This window comes from Thunnus maccoyii, chromosome 10 (genome assembly GCF_910596095.1).
Source record: "Thunnus maccoyii chromosome 10, fThuMac1.1, whole genome shotgun sequence".
Taxonomy (NCBI): domain Eukaryota; kingdom Metazoa; phylum Chordata; class Actinopteri; order Scombriformes; family Scombridae; genus Thunnus; species Thunnus maccoyii.
In genome coordinates, this window is record NC_056542.1 from 16,074,053 (window position 1) to 16,094,543 (window position 20,491).

At 41.8% G+C, this 20,491-nt stretch overlaps 1 protein-coding gene across 3 annotated transcripts in view; it reads right to left on the reverse strand.

Annotated features, from left to right (window-relative positions):
- Positions 1-20,491, reverse strand: part of efna3b (ephrin-A3b) — an 87,587-nt gene that overhangs the window by 41,942 nt on the left and 25,154 nt on the right. For all 3 annotated transcript variants that reach the window (XM_042423177.1, XM_042423178.1, XM_042423179.1), the window contains 2 exons: positions 19,318-19,436; positions 18,806-19,017 (listed from right to left, as the gene is read on the reverse strand). In XM_042423177.1, coding sequence (XP_042279111.1) covers positions 18,806-18,915 — 110 coding nt within the window. In that variant the 5' untranslated portion in view covers positions 18,916-19,017; positions 19,318-19,436. The remainder of the gene's footprint in view (positions 1-18,805; positions 19,018-19,317; positions 19,437-20,491) is intronic.

A 20,491-nucleotide genomic window follows, 5' to 3' on the forward strand; every position in this document is an offset into this window, starting at 1 on the left:
TGCCACTGCTCAGTCACCCTCAGTGTTGTGAGTGTCTGAACAGCCTGCTTCAGATCCTGTTTAGCTCTGAGGGATTCACTGTTTGGCCATCAACATTCACCCCAACACTTCACTGACTAACTGACAAACTCCACTTAATGGAATCAAACTTGGCCCATCAAACGTGTGTCAGTGCATGTATCTGCTTGCGTGTGTGTGTGTGTGTATGTGAGAGAGAGTGTGTGCCCCGTCACTTGTCTGTCGATACCCAGAGACAGCCTTCAGCCGGAGATCAGGCAAGAGAGGCGAGAAAAAACAAGCCAGTTCTCCTTTTCTCTCTAATTACAAATGACAAACCTGCTACCAAGAGTCGGTCTGGCACCTGACGACGCATGATAACCCCTCAGCTCTCTGCCGATACTCAGTGACAGACTGGGGGCTATCTGTGTGTGTGTGTGTGTGTGTGTGTGTGTGTGTGTGTGTGTGTGTGTGTGTGTGTGCATCTCTTTGTGAGTGCGCTGACTGACAGATTAAAACAAGAACAGCAAATCAAACAGTGTCCTGCCCTACGGCTCTGATTTCCAATGACAAAGCAAGAAGTCTACGGCCAATATCTCAACTGTCTTCCTCATCTTCCTCCCTTCATTGCCCTTTTAGTTTCCCATCCTTTTACTTTTAGCCATTGATTTTCTCCGTCCTTCCTTTCTTCCTTCCTCTCTCTCTATCTCATTCCCCGTCCCTTCTGCATCATTTAAAAACCACCCTTTCTTCTCTAGATCATCCATTTCCTTCCCATTCCGTAATAATAAGGTTAGCACTGCATTGTGGCTTGTACTTTTATGGGATGATATCTCTAATTGCATTGTAATGATATCAAAGGCCATCTACTGCAAGCGTCAGATGATATAATATCCTCACAACACAAGAGGATGTTCTCACACAATATTATTTTCTCTTACACACCCCAAAGACTGCTGTTTCAGTCATCAAGGAAACTGTACAAGGTTGTGGAGTACAAGACATTTAAGCGGATATGATACCTGAATTGTGGTACTGATATCAAAACAATACTTTGTTTCTCTTTGAGAAAACAATCTCGCCACAAGGTTCATATAGTATGTAGCTTCCCAACATATGATCAGTTATACCAGCTGTTTTTAAGTTTAAACTGTTACTAAGTGGATATTTAAGCATCACTAAATTAAAACGGGTTGTACTACACAAACTAGTTCACACTATTGACTGATGACTATTGACCATTTGACATAAAGATGGACGTCATGACTCCCCAAAAGTGAAGCCAAAACATCTTGGTCGCCACATGTTGACTGGCTGCAGTATAGGTCATAAATCCCGCCCCCTCCATGTTAGTGGATGGGATATGAGTCAAACTAAAATATCAAAGTTCATGTGAAATATATTTTTCCCAAAGATGGTTTCTGTCATTTTAGGTAGTTCTTATCAAGTGCTCATTTTTCTGATAAGTTTGTTTTTGATTAGTTATTTGACGATATAAAAAGGGGGAGTGACATCATGATTGACAGCCATGACAGCCACTCTCAAACCGCCATCTCTATCCGCCGCCCAACTCTACTGCACAGACTCTGTCTCCAAATGACGTCACACAAGCAAGATGCCAAATCCCAGAAAGGAGATATCTTGGTTTCACTTTTGCATAGTGGTAGGAAGTGGAGATGTGTCATTCATATTTATGTACAGTCAGTGGTTCACACATAGACATTAGTTGTTGCTAAATATGTATACAAACTGCCAGGTGTAATTGTTAGGTAGCTAACGAAGCAACTGACAAAGCTAACGTTAGCTTGCTAACAGTATGACCCATATAGACTGAAGAGTAAAAGAGGAATATGGTCAACATATTGGACCTGACACTAGATCAAAATGCAGTTTATGATGTAAACAGAGAACATTTTAATTTATATTTCCCGAAAAATAATGTTAGACTTAACTGTATGAACGCTACACATATATAACACATATGTAAGTGCCTACATTTATTACATATTGGCAGATAAGTTTAATATATTGTTTGACCTCCCAAAATGTTACAGCTTACTCCTGTTTACATAGTTTATAGCTTTTGATTTTGTTTCCTTGCAACTGACTTAAAACATTACTTAAGTCTATACTAGCTAAGATATTCCTTTAATTTTAATGGTGCAACCAAATTAAGTAAATCACCTCTTTAAAACTACAGTTACCATGAATTTAGGTATGGCTGTACACACTAACTAGAGATGGATTTATGAATAGCTGGTGCAACCCAGTCTAGAAGAAGGTTGCCCATTTGTCATGGAATTGTTGGGTTTTTTTCTGATAATTTTAAGGACTCCTCATCCATCTTCGCTACAAAACTTTTTTGAAATTCATTTTTGACTTCAAAAGTGTAGTTGAGAAATCAATCTCACCACAAGATGCATTTTGTAGCTGTTCTGGGTGATTTTTCATCACACCACATGATGTTCTTCAGCAACAGTTTGCTGTACCTGTAATTCCATGACAATTGTTATTGAATTGTAGATGTTTAAATTTCCATTTTTACTTTTTCCATTAACTTACTGTGAGGATGTTTTTCTATAAAAGGAGCCAAACTTCTCAAACAAACTCAAATGTTCAATATTGTAAAGCAGCTGTACACGAATTTGGCCTAAATAAAATATTTTTTTACAAGTGAAGAATGGCAAGTATTCGATGCCAGCTTTTGGTTTTGAAAGTTTTTGATACTCCGTGCTACAGACACATTTTAATTGGCACCAAAAACGTATTGAGGCTCAACACGCAGCCCTATGGAGGAATATACATGAAAACAACTTAAAATGTAAAAAATAGAGTGGGGCAGAGATATAAAAAGGGAAGGAGAGACTCATACACACACAAACACTGGCCTGAATGCACCGCCAGACATGGGTTCACGCTACAGGAGTGAGCTTACACTTCTTCCCATTCACACTTAGCATTGAGTTAGCATTGACTCCCCGCTGAATAGCCTTGTGAAGGCACAGGGCAATGCTAACCGGGAAGCACTATCACTAGCCGCCCTGCTCCTTGGCGGAATAGCCGGGGCGGCATTGATATGGTAATGTCAGGGACATTTCAGGGCCAAAGCTTGGGACCGTGGGCGCTCTGTGATCCTCCAAGCCCAAAAAGGACAGATCTCTAGGGCATTGTGATTTCCCCAGTCAAGGCTCTGAGTGATCAGGATAAGCCCGTCCATGCTGCTTTAGTGCTGTCACTCAGCCGCTATTGTGGTCATGTGAACGGCCATTTTCATCACAATTGACCTCGGTTTTGGCAGTACTGTTCTGCAGGGCCCTCCTTTCTCTATTCTTCAGTGTCCTCCCCTCCTTCCCTTTCGCTCCTCCATCAATGTTTTTTTTCTCAGTCTGGTCTTTCTTGTTCTCTGTGCTCTCTGTGTCTTTTTTCTCTCTCCAGGAACAACAGAGGCCAACAGATATGGCTGATGGAGAGTTAAACTGGTCTCTTTGCCTATCTGCTCCCATCTCTGCGGCCCTACCCGCTCTAGGAGGAGGCCGTCATGGAGCCTTTGATTATCCAAACTGATACTGTAGAAAATTGCGACATGTGATGCAATACATACGCTCAGATTTACTATTCACCTCAAAGGGGGAAAAACACTCATTATGTGTGGTGTGAGCGACAATTTACAGCACATACTGCGAGTGGGCGGATGGGTGTCATCATCCTGTGTTTTATTGAATCACAATTTAGCAAACATAGGAGTGTATGGTGTGGGTTTTCCTACTGTATATGTTTGTGTGTGGCAAAGAGTGTGTGTGTGTGTGTGTGTTCCCCCTTTGCTCACTTTATTTGATCAGGGCTGGTAGAAAATAACAATGTAATCCCTTGAGGAATCCGTGGGAGGTAATGACAGAGATTGTCCCTGTGAAACAAGTTTTCCCTGTATATGTGTGAGTGTGTGTATGCAAAAGATTGTGTGTGTGTGTGTATGAAAGTGGGAAAACAGAGAGGAAAAATGAAAAGAGAGGTAGAAGAGGAGGAGAGTGAAGAGCATGCATATGTATGGGTCTAATACATGTGGGTAATGTGTGTGGGTGGTATGCGTGTAGGCTGTGGGGCATTCACATGCTTTCTTTCTCGCTTTCTATCTGCACCCCTCCACACACACACACACACACCAATACGTACAAACGAGGATGGGAGGAGAGTTTGCCTGGCTGCGAAGATCTCTGCTCCATCAACACAACACATCCTATTTCGCAACATCTCCTCCCACATCTCCCTCTCCCCCTCCACCACCTTTATTTCTCTCTCTCTCTCTCTCTCCCGGGAAGTGACACAGAATTCTTTTTAACTGCAGTACATTCATTACAACAACCCTGCAACCCCCACATCCTCTATACCCCCTGCACCCTCTTTTCTCCACCCCCTCTATACTCTACTCTCTCTCTCCCTCCCCGTCATACAAGTGAAATAAAGACAGTCTACGAATCCACCTCCAGCAGCCGCCCCGGACTTTCATTAAAAACATGATAGTCGCACAGGAGAGAGAAGTTGGCTGAGAGAGATAGTAAACTCTCATTCATATGCGGCCTTACTACAGCAACGCTAGCACATTCCCTGTGCCTCAAAGCGTAGGAGCAGAGAGCAGAGCCTACAGACAGCGTGGGTGTTAGCACTGAGGCCAGTCAGCATCACTGCTGTAGCTCTCAGCCATTCTCATTCTCCATCTCCCTCCATTAACAACCATTGACTCTGTTCAGTGTGCACACACATATATACACACAGACACAGCTGTCCCTTATGTAAATGCATGTGCACATTAAAAAAAATCTATCTTCAAGGGTCAGAAACAAGGGGGCATACATGGAATCATGTGCGCATACACACACAGGAGTTAACATACATATACTATCCACCTCACACATACAACATAGGGTTGGAAAATATGATGATATATACTGTATGTCAATAGAAAATTGTCAATTCGCATTGCAGGCGATGGTGCAAATCAATGAATGAGGCTGCTTTATAGCAGTATTGAATTTTTGCATCTCTGTGATAAAGAACCTTGATTTGTCAGATATTTATTTGACTGGTTTAGGCAAAAACAGACTTCCATATTTTATTTTATCTATAATTTCTCTGTTGAGTTTCATCCACCGGCATCATTTTATTAATATATATTAGGGCTGTAACAAAAAACCTGATACATTTTCCAGTTAATTCATTAATTATTTAGTCTATAAAAGTCATAAAATAGTTTAAATAATTACCTTCACAATTTTCCAGAGCTCAAGACGATGCTTTAAAATTGTTTGTTTTGTCAAAACAGCAGTCCAAAACCCAACAATATTCAATTTACAGTGATATAAAACAGAGAAAAGCAGCAAAACATCACATTTGAGAAGCTGTTGTTTGGCATTTTTGCTTGATAAATAACATAAACTACAAATTGCTTATTAAACGAACTGATTAATCAACTTATTGTTTCAGCGCTATTGTATATACTGTGATAGATTTTATCCATATCGCACACTCTTACTCACAGTAGAGCTGCAACTAATTAATATTTCTATCATTAATATCACCATTATTTTCAATTGATCGTTGAGTAAAAAATGACCATTCCAATTGCTCGTGTCTTTAACAACATATAACCCCAACATATTTGATTAGCAGCGATATTAAACAGAGAAAAGCAGCAAGTCCTCACATTTTAGAAGCTGGAACCAGTGAATGGCCTTTAGCTTAAAACGATCAATTGTTGATTCATATTTCAAGTTTTGACTAATCAGCTAATTGACTGATCATTTCAGCACTAACTCACACACTTACACAAAGACGTGCAATGAAGAATGAATGAAGAGCTGCAGTATATATTGACACTGAGCACACCGACACATAAACTGTCTAAAACTTGAAGGCAAGAACAGGAATCCCTCATAAACAAGCAGCAAGAATCACTAAAAAATGCACACATATAGACACATACACACACACACACACACACACACACACACACACACACACACACCGAGTGCTCATTGTCTGATCTGAAGAGAGACTTGAGAGTAGTACGATGATGCAGAGGAGGACAATGAGGAGGAGAAGAGGAAGTGATGCAGAGAAGCCGAGCCAACAGGATAGGCAGCGGGAGAGACTTACAGAGAAGAGGGAGGAAGGGGAGGGCAGAGCAGCAGATAGACGGCGAGAGAGGGGGAAGAACAGGCTGAAACATCCAAGAGAGGAGTGCGGTGTCTGTAGGACGCCATCGATCCAACATTGACAGAAATAGACAGCCAGACCAGAACCAACAGAGGCTCACTGAGACGTGCTGACACACAGCAGTGCTGCTGACCCAAACACACATCCAAACAGCTATTATTAAAGAGCTACAGCTATTCATACATACACACACACACACACGAGCAGGCACACACATACTCAAAACACATGAAGAGTACAGGCGGAAATGTGCAAAAACAAAATTAAAATCAGCTGTTTTTGCTGTCAAAATGGCCAGTTTGAGACCAAAATGACATGTTGCACTGGCATCCATCACAACAGTGTGCACGTACTTTGCCTATCTACTCACTCAGTTTTATGTTTTGTTCTGTGCAACACCAGCTGCAATCAGCAGTCAACATCACACACATCACTTTTTATTATTTTTATGCATTCTTTGGGCTGGGTTTTTTTTTTTTTTGCTTGTTTTATCTTTGTTTACCCTTTTCATTCATGTTCCTTTTTCTTTGTTCATTCCCAGATGAATCCATTTGGCAGTTTGAGTCTGAGCTTGCTTGAGTTGTGAGAGAATTTTGTGCACAGAAGCATAGCAAAGACAATCAAGACAAAAAGTTACTTCTCTTATCTCACACTTAACCCGATGATTTATAAGCCTTCCCTTCCCTATCAGACATGAAGTGCCTCGCGGTCGTGAACACCATTTAGCGATTTGAATTTGCTCGAGTTTTATTTTATTTTCACTGTACGAGCAGGACACAATCTGAAGACAACTGCCATTGGATTTAGACACGATGAGTTACTCATGCACACGTACACAGGCCTGTAAGTGCAATATTAAAACAAATGTTTTTGTCACACTGATCTAGATCAAAATATGGAAAATATTCCATATATCCAGACAAAACCCTTCACGTATGTAAAAAAAAAACCCCTAAACCTGTTAGTTTTTATTTGCAATTTGCTTGGAATGACAAATTCAGACAACAGAATATTTGTAAAACAACTACACGATATGATCTTTAGAGCTGAAACAATTATTTGATCGACAGAAAAATAATCTGCAGCTATTTTATTGACTGATTAATTGTATGTCATTTTGATTCAAGAATGACAAAGATTCACAATTTTCAGCTTTTCAATTGTGAGGATTTATTGCTTTTTTTCTGTTTTATATCATTGTGAACTTAATATTTTTGGGTTACTAGTTAGACAAAACAAGTCATTTGATGACATCACCATGGGAAACCAATGATAGCGGTTAATTGAGATGATGATTTTGAATTATTGCCCAGACTTACACACATGACCCTTCACTGTACATGCAGCTCAATGCACAATGTAACACTTTAAACAATGCTACAATTACAGCAGCAGCAAAACACTGACAAAAGAATACGACTTTTATTTCTATCAATGGTTTTTGGATATAACCGCTGCATGAATCACTGGTTGACTGACACAACACGGTGTTAACAGTCACTTTTACTGACTGGTTGCTGTTGCCATCAGGAGTGCTAGTCGTGTAGTGAACATTTCTGCCTCCCTCTCTGGCCTGGCTGCGACTGATTAAAGCCTTCTGCTGAAACAAGGTCATAATTCACTTAGCCATTTCCCAATTTCCGCATAATTACCCTCCTGCTTCACGAACGCTAACACGCGCGAACACACACACGGCACGCACACACATTCACACCTACGCTCTGACACAAACACATTTCCTCTCTGATTTGTGTCATTACTGAACGAAGAGTGCTTAAAAGGTTTCAGAGTTGGCCTCTTAGTGACAGCTTAAATGGATAAAACCTCAATTAAAGACTCTCCCTCTCTCTGCCGCGCTCTCTCTGTGGATGGAATAAGCATAATTCTGTGTCCTCTGTAGTTTGTTGAAGTGAGGACCCTGCCTTACATTTCTTCCTCTGACTGCTAAATCAAACCTTCACAATCAAGTCTTTCTCATATCTCCCCATAATTGTTTCTTATGAAAAGCTGTTACAGAGAAGCCATTTCTACATTTAACATAAAACTGAATAAAAGCTCTCATTATCTCGGAAGATCTTAAGTTGTTTACGTCTCCAAGAACCACTAACAATATTCATAATCAAAGCATCACTTCTGCCCAGTGAGCAGTGACAACAGACACTTTTCCTGTCAACAGAGCAGCTCTCCTCCCCGCTGCTCCTCTGTCTTGGTCAGCAGCAGTTGATTCCTAATGTTTAGGTTTAATGGAAACAGTTGCATTTTCACGTGGGACTGCTGCTTTTATGTGGAAACTTCCTAACAGCGATGCACGATGATATCAGCATGCCATTGGTATCGGCCGATAAAGGCTTTAAAATGAAATATTGGCATCGGCCCAAAATGAACGTTTCTGCTGATATGACAGGCCGATAAGATGACACTTTCATTATGCGCACGCAATGCAAACCATTGACTAAATGATCAACAAACTGTTTAACTGTTTGTACAGTAAACGCTCTTCGTGCCAGTGGATGTTGTCACCATGTCGGGTATTTAAAAAGCAGTGAAACAAAGGCACCCGGAGGATTTTTACTCCTGTGTTGTTTATGTGTGTAAACAAGCAGTGCTGTTCTGTTTAGCTGGCTAGCTTCGTGATGCTGTACACGTATTTGGGGATGTAGGTGCAAGGCGAAGAGGAAAAGGGCTTAATGGATGAAGTTAAACTGCAAGATGAATCTATAAAGATATATTTATCTCTGCTGGTCCTGCATAACGTCCTGAGAAAAATATTTCTGTGTTGGTTTTGGTGCTAACTCGATGCTCAGTGTTGTTGTAGCGATGGCCTTGGTAGCTTTGTATGCGGTGGCTGGCAAGGAATTCTTAACTGTCAGCTTTGTTTTAACTGCCATAACAGCCCAAATCAAACAGTGAAGATGCTAAATGAATTTATTTTGTTGTCAGTTGTCAACCTGAGCAGCTTTAGTTATCCTCCATGGAGGAGCTGCATCACTGACTGTCTCTGGATCTTATCCAGCTTTATTGTAGAGGTGGAAGAAGTAAAAGTACCAATACATGTTTACATGATGTAGTTAAAGTATAAAAGGAAAAGCAGTGGTTTGGTCCCTCTGACTGATATATTATTATATATGACGTTATTAGAGTACACTATGTCTATTTATGTTCTTTCAGTTGGCTTTAATTGCTGTACAGTTTACTTACTTCCACATGATCCCTGTGGTCAGAGATTACATTTACTTACTTTTTTTGCAACTTGTGAAATAGGTCAAAGTTGTCCTGGTCGTGGTTATTGTCAAGATTGTCTCAGGGAGAAAATCATCCGAGCCTGTTAAAGTAGGATGAAACTTACAGTTTTGTTTGAAAATGATGTTTGAAAAAATGTTTTACATGTAACCTAAGTTGAAGTAGTTTTCTTATTTTGCCCAGTGAATGTGTACATCTTTTAAAGCATGGTATTTTATGTCTGCATCTGTCAGTGGGTAATCATGATAACAGAAGGCATAATAATATCTTAATTCCACTGCAGGAGAGACTTGATGTTCTCTGCAATTAGGAGGAAAAAAAACATGCAATATGGAAAATATCAGCATATCGGATATCGGCAAAAAATCAAATATCGTGCGTCCTAATTCCTAATTGTCATGTCAGTAGAGTTTATTAACACTAGGCCACTCTGCTCTGTTGTGATCAGGCTCAGCATATGGCCACAGACTGCCGCTACGCTGCTATCATTAGCCACGTCACAAACACACCATATGCGCATCTGGTGTGTGCGCATGTGTGTGTGTGTGTGTGTGTGTGTGCAAGAGCTGACAGTCTACATTATTAGTACCCCCCCAAAGCCCCCACAGCGCTGGCAGGGAATAGAGTAGGCATCACATAGAGAATACTCACATACACACACAAATATATGAAGCGCTTTGAAACAGCTTGTAAACATCACAGCCTTGTTATTAGCACCTGATTACACTGCTGGAGCTTAGGCATCGGCTAAGAGAATAATGTTGATATCAACAACATCGAGTGTGTACGTGTGAGTGTGTACATAAACGTACGTGTGTGTGCGTGTGTGTGTGTGTGTGTGTGTGTGTGTGTGTGTGTTTCGAATTTCGCCTCCGGTCCATTGCTGTGGGATTTGTTCTCTCTGGACAATTTGTTCAAATTTAACACATGGGTGGGAAAGATAAATTCTTGTTTCGTCCCACATTTTGCCTAAAATCTACAGATAATGAGGGAAGACGGTCATTCAATAATTCGCCTGTCAAGGAGAAAAAAACAATTCATCCACCTCACACGGCAGAGCTTTAACTTAAATCAGCATGAACGCTGCGAGACTCTGACACAGTTCCTCTCATTATTTCAAAGCGATTTCTGAGAATTGATTGTTAAGATCCGATGAAGCTGTCCTGAAAAGATCTGTTTATTGTCTCTTTTCCCCGCATTTCTTTGTATATCTTATACACACACACACACTGGGATTACGTTGAGGTTAAACAGAACAGTGAGGAACATTTTAAAACATCTTGAAATCAGCAACGGAGAAGCCAATATCAATATAAGCAATGTTTGTCTTCGTGTGAGCTCTGTGTGAAGTCATCGTGCAATCAGATAACTGCAATGTCTCTTTTCTTAAGCTGCTGGTAAAAACAACAGTATGGTACCACAAAGGTAAAGTACATGCATCTGTTGGAGTACACTCATCTATACCTGCTCATGCATAGTCAGTGAGTAAATGGCAGGAAAGCACAATAGATACATGGCCAGTTCGTCAAAGGGCTAAAGGCTGAAATACACTCTCTCAGAAATCCACTAGAAGTGGGATGAGAGGCTAGATGAAAGAGAGAGGGAAGGATTGTAAAGTGGAGGTGTTCGCCGGTGGAATAGTTAATAAAGAGGCTTCGGAAAATAAAATATTGTATTCACAGGCATCACACAAGTAGCCACATGTCCTGGTTTTTGTTGAGTGCCAGAGCGGAGTCACTCTGATTCAACAACATGAAGCGGAGGTAAACAGAGCGCCTGTCTATCAGCTCATATCTGTCGCAGCTGTTGCTCAGATGTTGATCCCAATTTTAGTTGCAATCCTCCTCTCTTCTCTGAAAGCACACAGCCTCTCCACCGCTGCCAACAAGGAGGTGATTGGTGCGGCTCAGCAGTGAATGGGGACATTGATGGAAGTGGGAATGTAGGGGGGAAAAGAACTTTTCACCATATCTAGAGCTCAGCCCATTTTCACACCTGTGTGACGATCACCGCTATACAATGCAGGTGTGGCTGTCAGATTGTTGGTTACAATGATTGGGGCAAGAAAATGCCTCACAAGAGCTTTTTTATCACTTTCAGACTGTCCAGACAGCACTTCTGAGAGAGTATACAGTAGCCTTAACACACTCACGCCTTGTTGCTGGGCGTGGGGAGGGAACCAGAGCACCATTGAGGAAACCCACACAAACATATGGCTCTCCAGTCAGGAACCAAACCTGCAATCATATTTATAGACCTTTTTCACAGCTTTTTGACTTGTCATAGCAGGAGAAGCACAGGTGTAACTAATAACATTAACGATGGCTCTGTTCCATTTAGGTACCCCAGTAAGCCCTGCCAGTGAGCCAGCATGCACAATGGAACACAGCCATGATTCATGTTATTAATTGCACATGTGCTTTTCTTGGTATGACGTGTTAAAATGCCCGCCCAGAAAAAAGGTCTATTAAGCAACTCGGATTGAGAAATCAGTCCTAATGATGCATATTTGGTCATCCTTTTGGGAATAGAGATTAAAAAAAAACATTTTTCCCAAATAATTTCTCAGCTTTTTTCTCACTGTGAAAAGGCAACCACCCTGTCTGCTCTAGGATTTAGTCTAACTGCAGAGTTGCTCTAAGCGGCTGGAGTTCCCAGCAGGTGGCAAATGATAGGATAAACACGCGTGCACATTTCGGAAATATTACATGCTGATCATCTGATTTGAAACAACAAATAACCATCTTCAAAGACCAAGAGCCCGACTGTATTCTAATTCATTTTGGCTGATTCTGACCAGGGTGTAATGCTACATACACAAAACCATGTTGCTGAAAACAAATAAATGTAATGTAAAGGACATAACAACTGTAACTCCAATACCACGCATTACTCCTGAGAAAATTTGTGGTTTTCTGGGATTTATCAGTGTTATGAAGAGCTTGCATAAAATCATTGGTCCAAGCAATATTGAGGACACATTCCAAGTAAATCCATATCACATTATCAACACATATTGGCTCTGCATGCATTATATTCAATGATTTGGCCAAATAAGGGTCAGGCATGCCCAGACTGCTAAAACTGACCGATAGGTAGGACCAAAACATCAATTTAATTTGTTTTTAACCTAGATCCGTATACAGAAATCAGAAAAAAAAAATACATTGGTATAAAACCATTTCTAAAAAGCAATTAAGATATGATGCTTCATGTTTATTAGTTCAGGCTAAATATGTTTTAGACTTTACCTGCGTGGAAGCAGGATGTCACACAAGTCAATGCTTCCCATATACAAAATATCCACCCAAAAAGACGCCCTTCCCCCCTTCACAAGCAGAGTTTTCTGTCTTTCAGTATTTATTATTTCTCTTCCTGTAAAAGTCTGTGTAAAAATGTGGATGAATGTGGACATGGTTTGAACAGAGTGCATCGTGAATTCAGTGCAGCCCACTACACTACACCTCCGCCTCCCTTGAGGATGACAAGTAAAAATAAATTCTCAACCTGTGGGAAACACTGAAAGTGATGCTATTTTCTGTAATTTTGTTTTTCCTGTATCAACTTACTGTATCTAGATAAGCTGGCCATCGCTGCGGATGTGTTGAATTCACATCAAAACTACTAAAAGATTAACAACAAGATATCGTGAATTTAATCATATGTTTCGGATTGCCGTAAAATATTTGCTCAGTTTTTGTAGGACGTTTATATTTTAAAAAAGCGTCTTAATCTTGCGATGAGGTAAAAGTATTTTTAGTTCTAGTCAGCCATTTAGAGCGATTCCTTGCAATGACTCTGAAAGGCTTGATACATACAGCCTGCAAAGCGTCTGTGCTTACCACTGAGCCACCAGCATGGAATCAGCAGTCACTTGAATCAATACAAATCCTAGACCAGGCATTTACACCAATAAGAACCTTACTTTGTGTCAGGCTTGATCAGAATTGCTCAAGTCACTCTGACTTTCATATAAGCTTGGTCTTAGCAGCATTACATCCCTAAAATCCCTTCGAACCTGCTTCCTCTAAAACAGCTCCTTTGAATGCAAAACCATTACAGTGACCAGCGAGCGTTTGACTCAAGACCGAGCGAGTGCGGACGCTGTACATCAATACTCCATTTTCACAGCAATGGTTCCGATTAGTCCATCATGTAAGCGAGGCAGCGTTTGAGGAAATGAAAGAGCCAATCAAGAGATGTAGCAAAACAGGGTGGGCTCGATATTTCAGGCTTGTCTTTTTCTCAAGATCAATGTGAGTGTTTTATGTGTGTGTGTGTAAAATCATAGGATTTACAAGGAGGCAGGTTTAGAAAATGTAATATGAGAGGTGGCTTCGGTCAAAATCTCAAAATGTAGAAGAAGGAGAGGAAAAAGGGTGTCGAGAAGAAAAGGAAAGGGAAGTGTGGGTGAGGTAAGGTGAGGTGAAGGAAGACGAGACCTCAAAGCGAGGCAGCATATTTTCTGGTACTGGAAAGATTTAGTCCAAGTAAATTTGACAGAGAAAGAGTCTCACAACATTCACATCAAAAAAAGCACACAGCTCCCAAAATACCACCACCCCAAGAGTGCTTTCCCGTAAGGTTATTGGAGGATGAGAGAAGAAAGAAGAACAGAGAGGTGGGAGTACGCTCCTGAAATCTAACTCATCCCTGAAGACAGGAAAGATAGATGACGAGAAAAGAATTCATTTCTTTTTCCTCCTTTCTTGTAAATGTCCCTTATTCCTCTGCTCACCTACCAGACAATACCTGTTCAATCAGAAAAATGTATTTACTTCCATATATATACACTCACACACACACACACACACACACATAGAAAGAGCCACCGGATCTTATTATGCAAACAGTAGTCATCCATCACACAGGTGTTCTCTATTGCTTCTAATTAATGACGTCCCTGTGCAAGTGTCTGCACACCACACACACACACACTTTCACACCCACACATGGCTACACAAACCAAAAACCCATTCACCCATACACTATGGGGCCTTATTATTCGTTACTAATGACTAGTCTGATCACTGGGTCTATGTAACTGTTATGATGATCACTGAGCCTTTGTGTGAGATTTTGTGTGTGTGTGTGTGTGTGTGTGTGTGTGTGTGTGTGTACCATCACAGAGGTAGCTGACATGCGTACGAAGCAGCAGCGCTAACGTCTATGATGGATGGGTTGTACACACAAGCACATACGCGCAACACACAGGCGGGCCTTGTGATAGTGAGTGAGTAATACTCTCCTTTGTGCAGATATTCATAAATGTAAATGTTGTTGTCCTAAGTGGGGCTGGGAGACAGATAGGTTTGTGTTGCTGTCAAGGGGATGGTTGATTGGCCTGTTTAATCCTCTCGTCTGAGTCTACGTTTTCCTCCTTCTCTCTCATGCACACCCACAGAGAAACTGGTAACTGTTATTGTGTTTAATAAGAGAACTCAGAGTGTGGATCAGGGCACTGGCTAAGCATTATTATCATTATTATGATGACCCTCCTCCCCCTGGTCTATTATAATTCAACATGAAATCCATCTGTATTCTTCCTGACTTCCTTTCTCCTCTAACCAGTCCCACAGTATTTCTGTCTCGCTGTCTCTCTCTCTCTCTTCACATATTCTTGCATTATTTCGCTCACCGCCCTGCGTGACGTGTCTCTGCACACTCTGACTAGCTGGATGAATATAAAACAACTTCCACCTCGGCATCGATTACCACGCATGCGCATGTGCATTTATATGAGGAGCAAATTCTGCTTGCGATAGCTGGCTTTACTCCAGTGGTATGCCTTGAGGTGACAATGTCATGGACACACACACACACAAACACACAAACACAAACATACTGTCTAGAGATGTGTTTGTTTATTCACAGCCTAATCGTTTCCGAAATATACAACTGATAAATTAAGAGATATCACCGGGTATCTATTATGCAAATCAGCAAACTGCTGCGTTATTAGATTACACACATATACACGTATACGCATGCACACAGACGTGCGCACACACACTCACAGCGGTGGTTAATTGCCAGGTGGTGGAAGATAATGTGTGATTTAACGGACTGATGGATTTGTTTTTGTTTCGGTCACCCATCAATGAACAGAGACATCTGTAACAGGACAAATGCACACACACACACACACACACATACACACCATTATACACACATTCATGCCCAGGGATATCAATGACAAGTGACTGATAGGTAGTAGCAACAGCCTTTGTGCAAGACGCAAACGCAGGAAATGATCCATCTTCTCGAAGTTAAAAAAAAGTGCGCAGCAGGGAACGCGTGTATGTTTGTGTCTACACGCATAAGTAGAGATATATGTGAGCATGCTAGCATGTGCACATGTACAGATGTGAGCATGCATGCACACGTTTGTGCGTGCATGTGTGCGTGAAGTAGTTAATCCCTGGCAACAGTCTCAGCCTGTCTCTTGTGGTTGATGAGTGGCTCGGGGTCAGAAGCTGGTTGAGAAACTGCAGGGTCCTCAGGCTTTACAATGTGTTTACCACTCAAACTGACAGCTATACTACAGCTTATTATTGGCCTTCTAAACCTCCACACTGCACTGAGAGTTAGAGAAACTCCAGAGAGGCTGATTGCCAACGGCTAGAGACATGCAAGCTAACCCGACAAATGTTGGATGGTGTGGTACTGAGTGCAGAGATTAAAATAAATGCTGGAAATAAGATCCGTGCTGTTGAAAAAAGGACTTAGAAGAGTATGAAAGAGTAGATTAGACAGGTTATCCTGCAGTTTATCTGTCTTTTGTGAGCCACTGTCCATAGCCCCTTTTGTCTCCTTATTCACTAAGTAGGCTGAATTGAAAAAGTTATCCCTACTCACTGCTCATACATTGTCACTGTGTATGTGTGCAGTGAGAAAGAAAAAAAGAGGGAGAGGAAGAGATGGGAAGATCAGGGATGAGGCAGGTCCACTGAGATGCAGTGTTCTTTAATTAACCACAGTCTTTTATAAAAGACACACTAAGACTCACACTGCAGGGGCTAAGAATATTCCGCCGCTGGGATGAAAACAGTATTGGCCGTGACCGTGTGGAGAGAGAGAAGGGAGGCTGCGGTGTTCTGCAGTACTCAGGTCCTGGACAGTTAGGTTAAAGGTTAGGCTGTTCCAGACTGCTTAAGTCCTCCCTCTGCTTCGTCTGAAAAAACTGCAGCTTTTTTTTCTCTAACTTATCAGCAAACACTCAGAATATACAGCAAAAAAACTGATGACAAATTACTTAATTACGTATACATTTTACCAATGTTAAAACTGCCCGAACTGAATGTACCGAGGTCCCGGGTTCACTTCTTTCTTTTCCTTTATGCCTTTAAGCGTTTTCTCCACATTTTATCTAAATCAACTTCTGTCTCTGATATGAAAACCGACGGTGGAATTTCATTAGCATTTATTATCAAATTATTACAGAGCAAAAAAGTCGAAATTGAAAATGAGCACACTCCACATTGAGAGTTGCAGGAAAATATCAGCTAAAATGCTTTAGTAGCAGCTGTGCAGGCAATATTAGTTTCTCTAAAATTCGCAGAAATTATTTTTCTCACATTCCGGAAAACTAATATTGTTTACAGTATCGTACCACAACCAATAACCTTACGTTTTCCGCTCTTATTACTTTGTGCAGCACTTCATGTATAGTAATTTTGTTGTGAGGCATAAATTCACTTGCCTCTCATAGTTTTATTTCATGCTGTAAACTAAAATCACTGGCCTGGAGTTACTGTCGGCCGACAAAATCATTCATCCTCTTCCTGCAAAAACAACAGCGTATTTTTCTGAGTTTTCAGACTGTTTACGTCCTTAATAAGCGCTGTCATAAAAATGGGTTTATATCTGACTGCTCATCTTAGGAGTCCAATAAATACTGCTGAAGAGGTAAATGCCACATACTGAGATGTTCTGGGGGACGCTTGGTAACAGAAACACAGAATGCAAAGCTTACACATAGGCCGGATTCACTGCAAGATGGAGAGCGAAAACGAAGGTGTGTGTTAGTGTGTGACATGCGCTCTTGTGCATCTTATGAGACCCAAAATGTAGTTGATTGTTGCATTATTTTGTGACCTTATCGGGAAAAGCTAAATACAGTAGATCACACAAGTTTGCTGAAACACGCCTCTGCCAGTGTTTTATGTCTTTTTTACTAAATCTTATGTCAAATCTGGCCTTCGGTCGCAAAATTAACAAAATGTTATCTTTGCGTTTTGGGCAGAAGAGAAAGCGCCTATGAGTTTAACAAATGAGATGTGGATGTAGAGATTATGTGTTGCAACACATCTGGTACAACATAAACTTGCCAGATTTTATTGTGAATTGTAAGAAGAGAGATAAGCCTACAGTACTGTGTGCTGCTGCAGACTGACGCTACATTCTTTAAAGATCGAGCAGCAGAGCCATGGACTCACAAGGACAGTATTAAAAAGGCAGCTTTCAAAAAAAAAAAAGCCTTTTTCACTTGAATCAAGATAGAGGCGAGGAGCGAGAGATTAGGAGGATAACAAAAAGGCCAACGGACTGAGTGTAAACAAGGAAAGGGGGTTAGAGAGGGATAGAAGAAGAGAGCAAGTTGGAGAGGGAGAGAGAAGGAGAGATTGAATAGTGACACTGCTACAACACAATGGGGTCAGGATGAAGAAGTGCTCCTAATTGAACCAGATAGAGGAGAAGACAGAGAGAAAAGAGCACTGAAAGACTGAGAGTGGAGAGCCACATGACGGGAGAGAGAGGAGGAGAGGAAGGCAAGAGAATCACATGCGATGCTCTTGCTTTTTTCTCTCGGTTCCTCCACCGAGCGTGGCTGAAGGAAGAGGAAAGTAGATGGAGAAAAAAAAGAAGGAAGTCACCACATAAAACCAGAATATGCACAAGATTGGTGCTGGAGACGCTGAATTGTGCAAGCAAAGGTGTAGAAAAGATGGTTTGGGGCCACCTTGACTTCACGGTAGGGGTCTCTGAGAGCAGTTTGAGACTCAAAAAATAGCTTTACCATAGTGAGATGTGAGAGTTTTTGTAAATCTAAATAATTTCAGCCACTAAAAAAAAGGAATAAAGATGCACACAAAGAGGGTGGCTGCTACAGCAGAGAGAAACATGCAAGAGAAGCTTAAACCAGCAATAAACCACTCATGAACTGAGAGTGATGGTATGAATCTGACAGCTCACAGAGAGCAAATCAGGACATTTTTCTGTTTCTTCCTTTTAACAGGTGGAGAATGGAAGGATCAGAAGAAATTGCACACACACACACACACACACACACACACACACACACACACACACACACACACACACACACACATTTAAACATAAGGAGTGGATGTCTTACTGTATGTTGGAGCTGTTCCAGTAAACGGAATGCCTGTTGGCGGACACCTGGAGCAGGTTTCCCCAGGTGAGACTCGTTAGCACCCAGAGAGACAGCGCTACCAGAGCCATGCTCTCGGCTCCTCTCTCGGCCTCCGTCCCTCGGTCTCTCCGGCCACTCTCTCGGTCCCTTCACCCCACCAAACAACGCGACTCAAACATCCCAGCAAATGCCTAACAGACGGGAGAAACAAAAGCTTCATGCATGCACACAAACGGATAAAGACTGTAAGACTGGCTCTGGTTAATAAGTGTTGTAAAACTCAAAGTCTATTGTGATGTGAAGTGACTGAGCCCCCCCTTTCCCCTCCACTCCCTCTCAACCCCCTCCCTCCCCCATAAACCAGACACTGCGAACCCCCTTCCTCCCTCCCCAACAAATCCTGGAGCTTCAAACAAGGGGGTTTGTGGATGCGCAAGTCCTTATGAGCGGGCTCCCCATTTATGTGTGAGCCGCGCCTGGTCCTCTCTCACCGGGAACTGCTGCTTTGGAGCCCGCCAGAGGAGTGAGGGAGGCCGGCACCGGGTCCAAGCGGGAAGTCGGTCCTTCTCCGGGCATGAAACGGTCCTGTCCGCTGGGAAAGAGTTGTGTGCTGCTGATGTGAAAAGGCGAAAATAAGAGTGGAAAACGGTAGTAAAATAAAAGATATTAACCAAGTCCTCTTCTTTTTTTAAAATAACTGTTCTTGTTATATCTGCGTGCTGCTGCAGTTTCTTTTTTTTCCTTCCAAGGATCCGAGAGATGCAAAGCACGCCGAGCTCTATAATCGCTGCGCACAATTCAACCAGCCAGTTTCATTAGGTCTTCAAGACTCTATCCGACAACCATCGTTACGGTGAGCAGCCTGCCCACCCGTCTCTCTCTCTCTCTCTCTCTCTCTCTCTCTCTCTCCCCCTCTCTCTCTCTCTCTCTCTCTCTCCCCCTCTCTCTCTCTTCCCCTCTCTCTCCTCCTTCTCCTCTTTCTGTTTGGTAGGCAGCACTCGTTCACTTTCTAACTCCACCCCCTGCGAGCGACAAAAGCGCATTCCTCCAATATTGTGGCCAAGTCGCAGCACATCAGGCATCACTGCGACTTGAAGTTTTCTCTCAACTATTCGACCTCCACCGCAGCTGTAAAAGTAGAAAGCTTTGAATCCCACCCCCATCCTCCGCCAGATACGTCTGCAGCAGCCACCATCTGCAGCCTATTTCTTCCCCCCCAGTGTAACACCCCCTCCTCTTCTTCCTCCTCCTCCCTAGCCACACACACTTTTGCATTTTTTTTTATTAATAAGGCTAAAAAACACCCATGGACTCACGCACACACACATACTGTATATTCTCCATTACCACCCCTCCTTGCTTGGATCCCCAGACGCTGTAAGTCAGTTTAATACAACACTATTATTATATGCAATCCTCTTATTGCAGCAGCATACACGCACACACACGCATGTCCCCTCGCCTAATCTCCATCCATCATATAGACAAACTCTATGTAATAATGTATAGGCATGTTCACAATGATATTCACACTTTATCTGACTAAGTTTTTGAGATGACAGAACCCTTAACTTGCTGTTTTATTCTTCTCACATGAATTACATTTTTAGATCTAAAATCTATGAAAGCCGTTATGTTAGATTGATTTAAAGTTATTTTCATGCA